The 16,994-nt window shown below is 39.9% G+C and overlaps 1 protein-coding gene across 2 annotated transcripts in view; it reads left to right on the top strand.

The window, feature by feature from the left end:
• Positions 1–16,994, top strand: part of tanc1b (tetratricopeptide repeat, ankyrin repeat and coiled-coil containing 1b) — an 88,438-nt gene that overhangs the window by 16,602 nt on the left and 54,842 nt on the right. For both annotated transcript variants that reach the window (XM_026376018.1, XM_026376017.1), the window contains exon 3: positions 9,840–10,046. In XM_026376018.1, the coding sequence (XP_026231803.1) occupies positions 9,840–10,046 (207 nt within the window). The remainder of the gene's footprint in view (positions 1–9,839; positions 10,047–16,994) is intronic.

Here is a 16,994-nt window from a genome sequence, read left to right as displayed (position 1 = left end):
CCCATCCCTCTATGCAGACACCAGCCCATGCTGTCACAGTGTCTGACTCTGTGTGGATGCCTGTGGAGTCCACAGTTCAGTTTTCCTTTCTTTTCTCCTCCATCTAGTTTGTTCTATGCTTCTCTGTTCTGCATTTCTGAACATAGAGACTAGCACTTGTGCCTATAGATGAATGTCTTGCCTTCCTTAGCTCAGGAGGGTTTGAGACAGGCTGAACTAATGACCTCTGCTCCTTTGTGCCCGGACTGAAAGGATCAGGGGATGGTGCTGATTGCAAAGAAGAGCAGTTTGTGTAGAGTGCTCCCTCTTCATCTTTATGTCTCTCTTATTTTAAAGGTTGGTTCAAGATCGTTATTTATTGGAAACTATTTTTGTGAAATGTAGTAAAACCAAAGGACTTTAAGCAGTATACAGTCTAGGTTGAAGATCATACTCTCGGAGCTGTGCAGAGAGCATATTTAGTTTCAGTGGGTACCATTTACTTTATTCTATGTAAATTCTGTGGAAACAATACTCATATAGATTTGCTAATGGTTTCTTTCGACCCTCTCTTTGTATCAAACGAGGCAAATCCGATTGTTTATACATTCTCAAGGATTCACCATGAACACTTTCAAAGATGGTTCAGAGATTTGTCCTAGTCCTTGTTTGCTCATGGGATTAGACTCTTTTGTAGTATTGGTTGGACAGTCTTTGTACCATATCCTCCTCCAGTCAACATTATCAAACAAGCTCTTGTCCAGGGGTCACTGGTGTTCTCATGACCTCACCTGGCCTCAGCAGAAGCCCTGCCTAATGATCTGTGTTAATGGCAATTCAAATCTGTTCTTAAACCAGATCCCCATGGCAACCTACAACTCGACCACAGGACTAGACCACATTGCATTTGTGACTGGAAATAAATCTCACTTATGTCTCATGAGCTGTTTTATCTGTATTGCTAAGAAATTGGAAGAAGACGTTCCCCAGAATATGTGGGCCAGCTCTCTCCATCTCTCACGTGGCTGCAGTGTGAGTCCTCTATGAAGCACAGTGGACCAATAGTTGTGTTTGCAGAGTTAAAGTGATGGATTGTAGAAGGGATGCATGCCTGATCATCCATCATCCACCTGTCCTTTGCTTATATCGTACCAGCTGTTTCCATGACTTGTAGAGGACATTGCTGTGATTAACCCGGTGTACGACCCAAATGAGACATTTGATGTTTTTTACTGTAGAAGCATGAATGCATCTGTAGTTCAACAACTGGACAGAAAGACTGTGTAGTTATGTGGTTAATTCTACATTAAGACTTTGTCACTGAGTTTCATTCTTATGTGCATATAAATATAGAAAGAAACAACATTAAGAAACATAACAAAAACATGGTTTGTCTGCAGTTTTGAAACCATCCTTTCTTTAAAATGTCTCAAACATCTACCAAAAGGTATGTTGATAATGTAAACACAGTTTTTAAGAATGTTAAATCACGGTCAGGAGCTGACTTACTTTAATCAGTTTTAGAACTCTGATTATGAGCACTGTTGAGAGGAGGTGAACACTGTGCCCCATTTTGCTATAGTCTGGCAATGAGGAGGCCTGGGACCTCACGCACAACACTGCTGGCATGAATATCAACTTTCCAGCCAGGATTGTCAACAGTGGATCCAGCCTGATTTATTCAAAAGCCCAAGGTTAAGCCCTTGGAAATTCAGCATGGCCACTTGGCTCATTTAGACTTGCACGCATAGTCAAACATTTGTATAGAGCAAAAGGTGTATTTAAATATTTTGTTAGGTGAAATAACTACCCTAATTTAAGGAATAAATCAGCTGATCATTTTTGTGCTCTGGTTTCCAACTGGGAACTTGTATTTGTAGCTTTTATTCCTCTTCACATTAAAATGATCCAGCAGTTGAGTTTTCAGGTCTGATTTACCTGCCTTCACCAGTGGTGGGAACACAGTAATGCTCCTCCTGCATTTCCTTTAACTTTGAGAACACTGTTCTCAGCAGCGACCTTGATACTGATTGATGCTTTGTCGACCTCACCATCAATAACCTGTCATTTCTTAGTTCAAGTGGGACACGTTTGCTAGTATTGTCTGTTTTCATAGTTATAGCACACCTGCTTTTCTCTGTATAGACTGTTTTCGGGTTGGTCGGGCAGTTTATCACTATTTGGAGTAATATCACATTACACAGAAAATGGTCTGATTTAGTGTAATTCCTCACTGGGCTGAATTTCTACTGGCATTCTCATGGTGTCCGTGTAAGGCTTTCTGAAATAGAGCAGGATAAAGATATCGTCTGGTTCGTATTTTTTCCCATACCTACATATATTGGCAGTTTATGAAGAGGAATGGGAAACGTCATGGTGCCTGCCCAGCGCTGCAACCCCACTACCCTCCCTACCCCTCCACACACAAATACCCCTCCCTGTCAGTCTCTCTTCCCCTGGGGCCAGTGGGGAAGGCATTCCAGAGATCAGGCCACTGCAGTGCTGTGCTTATGAGAGAAAGCGAGAGAGAGACACAGTCTTATTGTTTTGGATCCAATATATTGTGCACTCTTGCCCTGGATGGCATCGTAACTTTTCAGCTAATTTGTTCACATTATAAAGTGCGTAAGAATTTGAGTTAAGAGGTTTTAGATTTGCAGGAACTGATGTTGTTTCTGACAGGCCACAACTAAAGACACTGTTGGAGTTGTTTTGTCTCCTCAGGGGCCACCTGCATAGATGAGTAATGCTTAGAAACCAATGAGAGCGTTTGTCTGGGCAGCTGAAAAGTTAATGGAATTTGTTGAAGACAAAGTCGTCATTTAATATTTGTAATGTACAAAATATGCACATGCTAATTGATTTAACCTAAAATAAATCAAGCGACAGGAAAATTAGACACTGCAGATTGTCAAATTGGTTGCCTTTTATTCCTTGTATACTTGATTCTGCACTAGAAATGAAGCTAGGTAGAAGATATGAAAGTGAAAACAAAATTGATTGCAAGAAAACTGTCTTGGTTAACTTTATTATTTATTGAATACATCAGTCTTTGTTTTACAGTCTTTAGCCGGGCTGTCTTATACACTATTTTCGACTGCACCTATGGCTACTTCAAACTGAAGTGGTCTGAAATTAGAGTGGCCTCATGGGGATAAACCCTGATCTACAGTGTTTAACAGACCAGTTGCTCAGCTTAAGCAATAAGAAGTAATTTTTGTCTCAAATTACTTAGTGAATTTTTAGCCAAGAAGATTTGCATATTATTAACATATTAGATCTGATTTGTCCTTTATCATTATAGATGGCTTGTTGCAAAGACCCTCCCCCACTCTGTATTCCTTGTTGTCTGGCTCTTTCTTCTCTCTGTGGATTGCTGTGTGTTAACCATGACAGCTTTTGTGAGACTGTCACTCTGGTCTCGGAAGTACACAGGGAATCTGCATTGGCTCTCAGTCTAGTGGGAGAATTGCCCCTTTGCAGGATTGTCCTATGGTCATCATGCTTTGTGTGTCAACTGAAAGAATCTGCATTAATTATAGCCTTTTCTCTGTGGTCCATTAAGTAGTGAGAATCTAATTGATGTGCGTGTGTGCGTGCTTGTGTGTGTGTGTGTGTGTGTGTGTGTGTGTGTGTGCGTGTGTGTGTGTGTGCGTGTGTGTGCACTGTATGTTTATAAAGAGAAAGCAGAACTGTCATTCTATCATTGCCCATATAGACTTTTCTAGTATTACCGGCCAATAGTATTTTTTTGTGGCAAACAAATTGTTTTGGACTAAATACAACAGGCAGTGGACAAACAAACAGAAACACCACTGTTCCTTTCTGCTAACTGTGACTTTATGCTGTTTGAGTTTTGTGTAACATAACATAACACAACACAACATAACATAACATAACATAACATAACATAACATAACACAACATAACATAACATAACATAACATAACATAACATAACATAACATAACATAACATAACATAACATAACATAACATAACATAACATAACATGTTCAGAAGGAAAGGAGTCACAGAGTCAGACACTGTGACAGCATGGGCTGGTGTTTTTGTACCTTTGGACATTCACAACAAGTTACCTCAATATCCTCTCCTATCAAAGTAAACACACACAGTTGAGCTTGTAGTTTTTTCTTTCGCTTCGTTCAGGCCTCGGCTGGTCCATGCGGAAGCTATGCATCTTTAATGGGGCATTGCATTCCCTCACACTGAGTAACAGATAACGTTCTGTTGCACAGATTTGCTTGAGAGGAGAAACATACCATCCAGAATTACACTCATGAAATTCATTTGAAATCATTCGATTGTGGGAATGTGCCTAGCATGCTAGTAGACTAAAAATAGGATGTCTAAACCATGCATGAAAAAGTAATGTGTTTTAATCATTTGTGGTTTACTCTCATTTGACGAGCTTGGTCACTTTGCCTAAATAGCTGGATCAAAGGATGCACTGGACTTCTGTTCACTGCATATTATAATCAGAATGCAGATGATGTGCATCTTCACAATGAAGACACCCTCTTCAGCATTTAGTCCGTTTAGGTTTTATTTTCCCTTTTGTGCAGTTTTAATACAAAGTTCAAAGTTTCTTTATGTCATTTCTGTAAATGTAGGAGACAGAGAGATGGAACATTGGTTGAAACACACATTTAAAATTGACTCACACTGACCTGCTCAATAATTGATTTATACTTTAATATTTATTCTTCTAAATCAATGCCTTGAAATAATATTGAACCATTTCCATGGTTTTGGCATGTGCTCGTGGGCTCTGGCCCTTCACTTTGATGAGGAGGAAAGAGCCTGCAAGGGACTGTAATCATTTTTACATCATCTTGGGGCAGCACTGTATAATTAGAAAGGGTTGATTTCCTTGACCACAGCAGGGGCTGAAATTGCAGGCCTTGCCCCAACCAGGGGTTAGGAAAGTAGCTGAAATAGCACTGGCAAGTTTCTGTGCTTGTGTCCCTCTGCGTTATATAGTATCGGTCAGATGGCAGTGCAGTCACTGTGACACACTACAGCCTATTTACCATCACTTGGATGACCAGCTTTTATGTGGTGCCTCTTGTTTTCAGAACCAACTACCAAAATTACAACTTTCTTACAATCTCTTTAGCATGCAGTATGGCTATAACCATATCAGACATGTGCTATGACTGAAGAGAGTCTGCTGGAATCATTTATGGTATACCTGATGTAGCATTTGTTACCACTATAGTAGTTTCTAGTATAGTGGTGCATATGGGGGTCACACCATCAAACTGGATACAGCATACAGACAAACAGCATAACAAATAATGTCTGTTCCTTTATCACATTTTAAATTGGTGTGATAAGTTTTTTAGAGAGTCAGTGCTGCAGTCTGAGAGATGCAGAAATGAGATGCAAGAAGGCCCACCAGAGTACCCCAGATTAGATCATTTTTAATTTCTGATTTAATTTACTGATAACAGCTTGGTTACACCTTGGGATTGAATGTTTACCACAGAGGGAACTTGAGTCGGACTTCAATCAGACATGCACGCTACCTTTGGGACCATTTCAAGTTCCTGTATGAATGCAGTATGTCCCACTCAGCTCGGGGTTACAACAGGTCCTGGCTCAGCGACCTCTGGATCATTCACAGATTTTTCCATGTCTGACGGCATTCAGAGGTGTCAATGCAACCTTTCCGCTTCCTGTCTCTGGCATTCTTTTTTGTTTAGGAGCCTTTTAAAACACAGGACAGCTTTGTGTCCCCCGTGGTGATGTGGAGGCGTGGAGAAAACGGGTCTCTGTTTCTGATTAACCTGGCAGCCCAGCCACAATTGTTTCCCTCAGGAGTGAAGCTGATGCTAATAGTAGCTTTCCTCTTGTTGTACAGTCTGTGCCATGATATCTACAAACTACTGGCTGCAGACGGGCGTCAGTGCTAATCTGCTGAGGTCTTTCCAAGCATCCATGTCCTGAAAACAGAACTAATGCTAATTGTCATTACTGTGGTTGACCACATCTGCAGTTAGGATTTAGGCACAGTCTGCTGACATATGGTCTGTTTTATTAGTTAGGTATTACATGCTTTCCTGAGGTTGAAAATTCATGCATTTTAATTTGTGGCTATGATGACTGGGCAACTTTGATTCCACAGAATAGATTGCTGTACTTTGCATTTAGCCTGCTCCATGGCTGGAATTATCTTTCCCTGCAGGATGAGTGAACCAAAACCTTTTTTCCCCCGATCTAGAGCTTGGATGCCACTGAGGAAGCTAGTAACTAGGTAAACTAAGTCTAAAAGGTTTGTAGAAAGTAGCATGTAGAGACTGTGGGAACTGCTTGTATGTCAAAGAAGCAGAAATATATAGAAAATAGTTATTCCTACATATGAAGGTAATAGCAACAGTGACACTGTAAGAGAAATCTGCCAATTTACTATTGAAAGCCAGCGTGCTTAGCCCAACTGTGGTGTGAAGGGCTTGTACATTCCTCAACTTATCATAAAGCTCATGTTGCAGAACTGTTTTTTGGTTAACCAGGCAAATGTACTCTGGAGAAGAGAGAGGGATTTTTCTCACGGGTGAGGTTTTCCCCTTCGAGCCTTGCAAGCTTACACAAATGCAGCTATTAATAAGCTGTTATGAACCAGGCTGTGACATGGATACAGTTTTTGCTCGTGGCATCTCAAGCTGCTCAGTGTTGATTAAAATATATTGGACTTAGTTCGGATTTGTTCTGCCACTTTTAAGGTTTCTGAATACCAGAGTATTTTTTTTTTTTCACCATTCATGTTTTAAAACCAGTGTTACATTTGTGTGTTTCATAACTGTAACATTACCAGATAGATGATTGCTTCAGAAAATATTTGCCTATCCTTCATTTTAAAGGCATAGTGAAAACATGTTTAGAGAAATTTACAAATTATAAATCTCTAATTTTTCATGATTCAGATTTTTTGCTGTGGCACTCTCGTTTGTGCAAACAGCATTTAATGGGCCTTGAGAGCACGAGGAAAAGATTATTTGGTCTAATCTAACAAAAATTGAAAACATAAGGGCAGAACTCTCTTATACCACCTCTGCAGTGGAGCATGATGGTGGCAGCATCATGCTATAGGGGTGCTTCTCAGTTGCAGGGATAGGGAGGGAAAGAGTCCTTGACGAAAACCTCCGGAGTTCATGAGACTTCAGACTGGGGTGAAGGTTTATTATTATTCAACATGTCAATGACATGAAGCATACAGACAACTCTGGTTTAAGTCTCTGACTGTCCTCGAAGATAGCAATACACAGTCATCACTTCTGATGCAGCTTCAGTTGATCTACATACATATACTGTAATGTTACGTAGATATGTAGACAGATTTTGGTGTTTGTTTTTTTATACAAAAAATAAATACATATTTTCTCTTTTTCATTATTTGTTTGTTTTTCTCATTTTATTATATGAACATAAATTGCACTTCTCACAGTCATCTGCATGTGAATGGCTATTGTCTACATAAAATACGTTGCAAAAAACAGTCAATGTGCTTTTGAAATGGTGTTATCTTAACACTGTGGTCAGTCACACAGCATTATTTACCCCACTAACTGGATGTCCTTGTCTTGTGCCTCAGTGGCATGAGAAATGTTCACTGGCCCATGACCCTGGGTTTAAGTACATATTATGTGGCCCTATGTTTTTCAGGATCCAGGTCTCTTCTGCTTTTTTCTCACCTCACCATCAGTTATCCTTGTTTGTGTCCCTAGGAACCCATGAGAGACTTATCTCTGACAGACAAACTGTAGTGATTTCATGAACACCAACAGTTATCTATTCTGTCATGTGTCCTTAACACCTCCAGTTATTTCCTGTAATCCAGTATCTATAGTCTGAGTGTGATCTGTTTGTACATATAACTCTGCCTAAATACATTAAGAGTAAAAAGGGGGCCCTGAATGTGTCATCCTATTCTGTTTTTCAGTTATATTGTTCAAATCATTACAGAAATGTTTATGAGAGGCAAGTTGACTTCTAAAATCCAAAGTGATCCACTGCTGAAAACATTGAGAGTGTATGCATATGGAAAATTGTATATTGGTTATCATTAGGTGAAAATTGAGATTTTATAACATGGAAAACGTGACATTAAGCAAAAACAACACTGCTTTGCTCCTGAAAAGCTGACATTTTTTGGAAATAATGTATTCACCTGGAACCAAGCTGCTTTATAACAGCAAAGAAAAGTTGCTCCGTTTTGCTCTGAGGTTTTAAATTCCTGGTGTTTAAACTCAGGATGGTAGTAAAAGAAAATTATTTGGTTTCAGTTGGGTCAGCTTCAAGGTCACGTTGGCCGTCTTTATTTATCCAAAGTCATTTTGGAGACTTTTGTAGATTCAGGTTTCTGTATTAAATACAGTTCTTAAAAATAACTTGCTATATTGCAAGACACATAATTTAAATTTACCAGGCAAATATACTGGAGGGCAGTAAGAGGGATATTTTGTATTTAAATTGGCTTTGGGGAAATGTGTTTAATGTAAATCTCCTTACTCTGGGGAGAGTACTACAAAAGTCACTTCCACAGTTCTTATTGTAATGAAGGACTTTGTAGGTGACTGGAAAAAGTACTGAGGCACGGGACTTGGGAGACTTGTGGTTTCCTCAGCTACATCCTGACAGTGCTGTTTCCCCCTATGAAGGCTAAATACAAAGACCTACTGAATGTTGCCACCCATTTCTTCCATCTAATGGAGTTTTTTTCCCAAACAGTATCTCTAGGAGGAGAAAAGTGTATATTATTCAATGGCTGGTTGAAAAACACATAATGATTTTTCATTTAATGGCAGTTAAACAAGTGTATGAAAAGCCAGGATTACTACAGTTCCGTCAGAGTTTACACTGCATTTTACTTTCATACAGTTTTATTTGTTTGTATATTTAATTAATGACAAATCAAATTGCGTTTTATTAATAATAAACCCACTTTAAATGAACGCCTAAATATTTAGTTCTTAGCTTTAACTTGGTTTGCCAGTTCACATATAACCTATATATTTGAGTCTGACGATAGGCCATTTCTAGCAAACAAGCTCAGACAATGTGTATGCTGCCCGCCTTGGGTGAAATATCAACATGAGATCAAGGAAACTTCATGTGTCCTTTGGATGTGTAAGAAGTAAGCGGTACATTGTGTACAGGTTTAACATTGACATGTCAAGTCTGTCTGTTTGTTTTAGGATCTCTCCAGGGGTCAAATTGCACTTTTTGGCAACATCTTATTTGAAATTGTACAATTTATTTTAAGTAACTTAGCCAGTTAAGAAATTTGACAATCACTAAGGTGACTATAGCATTAGGCATGAAAGCTTTAACAGAGAATAAAAAGGAAATGTGCTTGCTACATGACGGTAACTAAGAACTAATCTGGAAACATGAATGGGCTTGTGTTCAATGTGATGTGCTCTTATGACCATAAACCAGTTCTTTTTCATCTTTTTTTGAATAGTTTCTTTTATATTTCCGCTTGTAAGGTTCATGGCACCGTGTAGAACCCTGCATATAGGTTTATGAATGTGACTCATGCACAGTACTGATAATTGTGAAGTACACTCACATAACACTTTGTTCAATGAGTCATCCTTCTTATCTTTGAACAGTTTTGTAACTAAGTAGAGCTTTGGTGTAATTATGTGGAGTTTTTTAAGGCTACGCACTTTCACTCCCTCCAATTCTATAAGCTGTCCTCTGCTTTAATGCCTGACGACAACAGTAAATGTTATTTGTGTGCTGCCCGAGGTCAATGTAATTATAAGCTTCAAAACAGGTAGCACGAATTAGGGACTCAGCCAACATGTCTTATACCTGTGGTTCTCCTCGGCAGGTGATGTTCACGGTCACACTGCCCAAGGACGATTCCCACCTGATGGTAACCCACAGCTCCAGGGCCATTGCAGCAGTCACACTTATACACACGATGATGTTTTCAGGATAAGCCTTGCCAAAGGAGTATCCATGTCTCTCCCCTCATCACCTCTGTTGCCAAGACAGACCTACATGATGCCTTTACGTCCCACCAAGAGATCACCAGGTACTGTTTTTACATATATTTCAGCTTTTTCTTTTGTTTTTTTTTTTAATGAATCCTGTTGTTGTCGTGCTGCTTTTGGTCACAATACTCTGCTACTGCCTCTGTTCTCTGCTATATCATGCCACATGATGAGTGGCAGCCAGGGCAATATACATATGTTGCATTCATTAAGGCTTTTCCAATTCTTTATGTACTACTTAAGTCTGACTTTATGAGTTTCATTAGCCTTCTTGGGCTCCCTCTAAAGTGAACTTTGCCTTTCAATAGGAGACTAGATAAAGTAACAGCCAGATTGTTCTGTATCCCACCACCTAGACTATAATGTCAGTCTCCTAAAAGAGATTTGTTTTTGTCACTCCATTCCTGTTTTTGATCATCTAGCGTGTTGAAGGAGACGTCTTTACAACTGCACTGTGTGTACACACTACTGGCTGGTAATGGGCATGTGTTTATACTGGAAATAATTGTCAGTCCTACCAGGCTTCTTCTGTCCTCTGTGTTGGGAACACGCTTGTCAGCAGCTGTGTTGTGTTTCAAAGCTGGGGATACCTTTTGTAGCTGAACTTCTTTCAGCCTTAGTCTTTGTAATATGGAGAATTGGCAAACTGAAAAAATCCTTAAGTGGTCAGTGTGCCTCCACTCACATGTGGGACTCATCTGTGGGTTATCTAGGCTTTGTTTAGAGTGGTTACAGCTTTGATCTGTTTAGTGTAAAGATGAGTTTGATGGCTACAGGATGGCATGGTTTTCTCCTTACACAAACTTGTCATTCAAGCTTACATTTCCGTTTCTTTATTTTGCTGTTTAGCTCCAGTTTTAAGATTTTGGTTTAAGTGGTTTTAAATGAGCTGTCTAATTTGGACTGCTGTGTTTTATTATCAGCTACAGATAAAGATGAAGATACTCTGTTTGGTTCAATGATTTCCTTCTCAAACCAGATTTTAATGCACCTTTTCAACAGTTCTCATGTATTCAGAACCAAATGTTTGACTTGCAGGCATGAGATTGTGACATTATGCATATTACATTATGTTCTGTGGAAACCAGATACATGACTGCAAGTACGCTTGCTGTCTGTAAAAAAGACAAATGCAGTTTGTAATGGCATGGTAGAGTTTAATTTGCTCAGTCCCCACTTAAGTTAAAACAAATCTGTCCAGCTACCTTTGGTGATGCAGGATTTGTGATGACTGTTTTATACCCATCGGAGGCTACTGATAAAATGTGCATTTACAGACATGAAAGGAGGGGCAGAGAGGCAGAGTAAGATTAAGAGAGAGAAGAGGCTGTGTTTGTGAAGGTGAAAAGGGCCCCCGAGACAGGTGAAGGAGAACACTCATTAACGGCGTGTTCCCTCGTGGGTTTCTTCGAGGCACGGAAAAAGGGGGGAAAAATGGACTGACGTGATAGGATGATATAGAGGACAACCAGGGATGGAGGGTTGGGGGATGGTCTGTAGACTTTCCTCCAGTGTCCTAACAGGTAACTGTGAAAAGCCATAGGGGGAGAGTTCACACTTCTAGCTAATAAACACATACTGCAGGAAATGTCTCAGCTCTGCGACGAAAACGACATAGGTCGCGGCACATTTTCTCTCTCTCAGCCTTTCTGAGCTGTAGAGGCGACATGGTGCTACACGCAATTTACGACTCATCTGTTGTTGAAATTATATGTTTTCCTCGACTGAAAATAGATAGAACTGAAACAACTGTGACTTTTTTTAGCATAAATGCTGGCGTTCTGGGTACCATTTCAACCAAGTCATGGGTGTCTTGCTAGGTCATGTGGCCAGCCGTACTACCTGATACCATTAAACTGGGACCAGTGTATAACACCTTTTTAAGCGTTCCAGCTTTTTGGAAACTTATTTTTTAATAGTGCTAAATATGCTATACATTAGATTAAGTACTTATTATTGAGTATTGTGAAAAACTTTATGGTTTCTGTATTCTATTGCTACAGCAAAACCCTTTTTTTGGTCAACTAGCTCTATTAACTTGATTAGTTACTTGTTCAAGTCAGCCTGCCCTCACTTGTCTATACGTTACATCCATCAGTGAATTCTTTTGTTCTTACATCCAGCTCCATCACTTTTGCCTTTAAGGAGAAGCACCTTCACAGATTCAGAGAGTATTTTGTAGCTTCACTGCATTCACACTAAGTAATCTATCACAGTTCGGAAGGCCCCAACTTAGTGGTTGTTGTTTTTTTTTTCATGAAAAACTTCACAGGGGACAACAGAGAAACATTGAGCTCATTAGGAGTGTGACGGATGCCTGAGCCGAAAAAGTCCTGGTGGCGTTGACTGCCACGGCTTTGATCAGCTCAAGCCCAGAGCTTAATCATGAAACACAGCATCCTGACATGTGTTGAACAGCGCTTTGATTTTACAGTCGTAATAGTTTACAGGCCCTCGAAAGGCCTGAGGGGCTTGTGCGTGAACGGACGCATCTTTCTCCAAACCAGTGTAGGCCAAAGATCGGGTACTGAAAACTTGAGGACCCCCAGTCTGAAGTGGGCAGATTAAAGTTAAATGTGGTTTTCAGCCCTTATTAAACAAAAATGAAAGAGCTTTAATTCCTCCCTCTTCTCCACCTCCGACAGTCTCCTGGGTACCTCCACAGTGACCTCCACTGGTTGCAATACGTTACTGTGCTGTTGTGGGATTAGAAGCATCTGTTGTCCGTAAACCTGCACTGCTAAGTGAGTTGCATCTATATGTATGTAGATGACCGATAACTAAGTCATCTGTCCTACATGATACACTTTACTACAATCAAGTCCTGACACTGTACAACATCATATATTAGTGAAGATAAATTTCCACCAATTGGTTTTGTGACCTTTCTGTAGTCACATGACAAAACAGTGAGTCCCATTCTTTGCCTCTGTCCCAGTCTGTAAGGGATAATAAAACTGCCATCCATTATGACTTATTGCTGTCATCCTCACTTTAATTGCTGTATATGCGATGTGGCAGTAGGGGGAGGTGATTTCAGGTAGGCTGTTATGTTTATTAAAATTAGTTACTGTAGGTGTTTTTTAATGGAAGCTTTGACTTTTGCTGTTCAGAGGCTGAGATAATGTCCACCAGTAAACGCATTTCAAATTCTCCCATGATCTCTCTGGCAGATGATTTGGGAAATCTTGGAGAAGCTATTTCTGCCATCAAGGCGGGGTGGTGACCCTGCTGATGCACTTAAACTAGATGAAAGCCTGTTGTGTTTGGATGCTTACATATCCAATAGGCTGAACTGCAAAAATTAATAAATGAATCCAGCAGCTTTTGGCTTGCTAATCCATCATTCACCTGGAGTACTTGAATGCTATACATGAGTGGTGGTTAGCTCTTTAATCCGCAATATACTCTTAAGGTAATTAAAATATATGTCAATTAAGTAAAATGTATGTATTCTTTGAGATTTTTAAAGTAAAGCCTGATGATAGTTTTAGAGGGTAATAACTCTAAAGATGAGGCCATTTGGATGTTTTCTTTAAGACTCATAGTTACAGATGAGTCATTAACAACAGCTGCAAGTTCAAGGACACTGGTCTGCTTTAAAGACACCAACTCTACTGCTTTAAGAAATCCTTATGACTGTGACTAACCTTCAGTTTCAGCTAATCATTAACAAACAGTGTTAGAGAAAACGTGTTGTGGATGCGTAGTATTCATATAGCAGACGCCTTCATTACCAGATGAGTGGAATTCATGCTGAAGTACTGTCAAGAGTATAAAAACTCTCTTCAAAGGCAGTTGTAGTCTTTGAGGTGGGCTCTCCTGAAGTCAGCTCAGGGGTATTGAGAGTAACCAGACAGCCTTGTGGGAATATTGATGCCTTTCCTCTGAGCTGAGCTGTAAAAGACCTCGTGATCCTGCAGAGACCCTTTGAAAGGTTCCTCTGTTGGGCACCTACTGAAAAGTACTATCCAGTTCTCCACTTCACTGCACTTCACTACACTCCAGCTTTGGCTCCTTATCACATACAGTCCCCCCCCCCCCCCCCCCCCCCCTTTTCATCAGTAGTGAGATCCCGCTGCACCTCCTGCCTCACAGACCAGCGCTGAATAAACTGTGACTGCTTCTTCAACCAGTAGACTCAGGATGCTCACATGATATAGTGGTGAGTCCTAATCCATTGTAAATGCTTAAAGGAAAGTGAAAGTTGAGGCTTACTTTGAACCTTTTGAGAATGTATCACCGTGTGCACATTGAAGACTAATACATAATTCATGCCAGATGAGTGGCTTGTGAAACAGCATGCGTGAGATTAGTCAAGACTATTAAACATTTTGGGTTAAAAAATGATTACCAGTCTCTCATTGTGCTGCAGTGCATTAATTGCATTAACCAGAGAGGATAATAGCAATATGCCAGGCAAAATGAATAAATCATGAATTAGCATTTATCTATTAAGCTTACAATGAACCATAGCTGTAATCTTTCTCGACTATTTTGCAATCACGTTGGTGAAAAGATTAAAAGCTTGCTACAGCTATTAACAAGACCAAGTATATCTCATGCTGTCCATGCAAGGGTGCAATAAATAACAACGGTAACCAAGTTTGTCATGTCGCACTCAGAATCTTAATTATAATTTTTTGCGAGAATAGATTATTTTTCACATTTGAGTGACATTTCGGATCATACAAATGCCTGTTGTGAGGCTGCTTTCATTCCCATTCGCTGCACAAAGAGGACACACTGTTTCATTGAAAAGTTGAAATGTGAAGAAGTCAGAGTCCATGCTTGAAGAATGCTGGGAAAACTCTGTGATCACTTCCTTACCATAAACAGTCCTCTCTTTCACTGGCATTTTCTGGACATTACAAGTTGTTGGTTATACATGTAGGTAGCAGTCAGTTTGGTGTGTATTTGTGTGTGTGTGTGTAAATATGCCTGTTGATTGATAGCCTGCTGGTCATGGATTTCCGACTCTCACACAGAATACCAGTGAGTAAAGAGTCTTCTGCAGTCACAGCTCGCCTGGCTGCTCTTCCCTAGAGATTGTCTTTTCCTCTCTGTTTTTCTTCTTTAGCCCATCTCCTCCCCTACCTACTGTTTGCTTGCTCTACTTCTGATTTATTTAACATGCTTACAATTGTTATTGTATGTACGAAAAAAGCAAATAAAAAGCCACAAATTGATCAAAATACCTGTTAAACAAGCTGAATAATAACATTTAACACATTTCCTGGATGTTTCGGGAGTCTCACTCCCTGACCCCCACAAATTATTTCAAATTTCTCTTTACATATTAAATATTTCCTGTCATCTTGTCATGAGCGGACCTCCTGCCCATATGTGAGTGACCATCCCTCACAGCAGCAGTCTCTTTCTTCTCCTTTTTTCAAGCTTAACATTCTTTCCAGTCGTTCTGCTGGCTTTTGCTTGGTTTAATGAGATCTTGGCTGTTTTTTGTTTTTTTTGTTTTTTTTGCAGGGTATCAGAATCAGATATTACTCATTTTTTTCATACCCCCTTGTGTACGGTGTGTGTTCAGAATACTGGGAGCTAATGAATCTTTATTTATTGGTCTGGTTCTGAGATGATGTGGAGATGTGATTGCTGGGTGACGTGTCTGTCTAGAAAGTCCTCACACTCGTCCTTCTCATTTTCATTTCCCTCAGTGGCAATTTATGGATTTGAATTAATGTGTAGATCACACGTCCTACATACAGTGTACTGGTATTAACAATATAACAGTTAATGTGCATGTAAATAGATTTACTTTATGGCTTTGGAATTCGAGATGTACTGAAAGTGAGAGCACATCTCATTTCTGCCACTCTCCCCTTGTCCTTGAAGGCTGATATGTCTGATACTCCCATTGCTGTGACCTTTTCATGCTTGTTATAGCCTGCAAATGCTTCATCGTCAGTGCGTCCATCTAGAAGGGCAGAGTGGTAATGGTAAATCTGTTAAATCTTGAGATGAGATTTTAAATGGAAGAAGAAGAAACTCCTCTGTGCTTTGTCTGGTCTTAAGACACAAAAAGTACTGCTTTAAATACCTTTTGTTTCTTCAGTGGATTATCAACCCTTAGATGTGGACAAGCGGACATTTATTTGTTGACATCTTCTGTAAACGGAATCTAAATATACCAGGTTTTATATTACTCAAACTATGCCCCCGGTAGTTTTGAGATTAAATACAGTCAACTGAAAACATTAGGCAGTGTGCTTACCTTGACTTTATCACACACAGCCCTCTCTGTCTCTGTTGTGTCACTTTAATTGGAGCTGTGTGACTCCTGGGTAATAGGTTGTGCCTGACCATCCACAGATGAATGAAGGTTTTCAGGACATATTCTCTCCCATATAAAAGACTCACTGGGATCAGATTCATATATGCTTCACTGGATCAGTTCCTTCATACTTAGTCCCATCTACTATATCTGCAAGGAAATGTCCCATTTAAAGAAGCAGAAGGTTTTTTTTTTTGGTATGAATACCACTGTTCCTCACTATGCATTTCAAGTTGCATATCCATAGATGGCAGTGTGCATCAAGCTGATTTTGAATGTCAAGCTTGGTTTGTTGTAATGACACTTCCAAATCATTTCTTTTCACATGGCTGCCCCACCCCACACTGACCCCCACCTCCAGGATTAATATCTGTGGTTCAAACAATTGTTCAGTCTGATTCAGAGGAGTTATTAGGTGGAGTCACTAGTAGTGGATGTGGTAATAGGAAATGGTTATCTTTGCTCTCCCATCTAATCTTTATGTTATGACTGGGGTTACAGATACGGTCATACAGGCATCTGATAACAAAAGTCTGGAGGAGGAGGCTTGGATTGGGTACAGTAGGTCAGAGCTGGAGGAGGAGTGCAATAGGAGGCATGCTGTTGCCATTCTTTTTGGATTTATGGATCTAAATTACACAGTTACCCCCTAGATCATTTTCTGCATCTTAATTTTTGCTTATCTCCGGACTCTGGAATG

This window comes from Anabas testudineus, chromosome 21 (assembly GCF_900324465.2).
Source record: "Anabas testudineus chromosome 21, fAnaTes1.2, whole genome shotgun sequence".
Taxonomy (NCBI): domain Eukaryota; kingdom Metazoa; phylum Chordata; class Actinopteri; order Anabantiformes; family Anabantidae; genus Anabas; species Anabas testudineus.
Note: the sequence above shows the minus strand (reverse complement) of the source record. Positions and strands in the feature narration are given on the sequence as shown.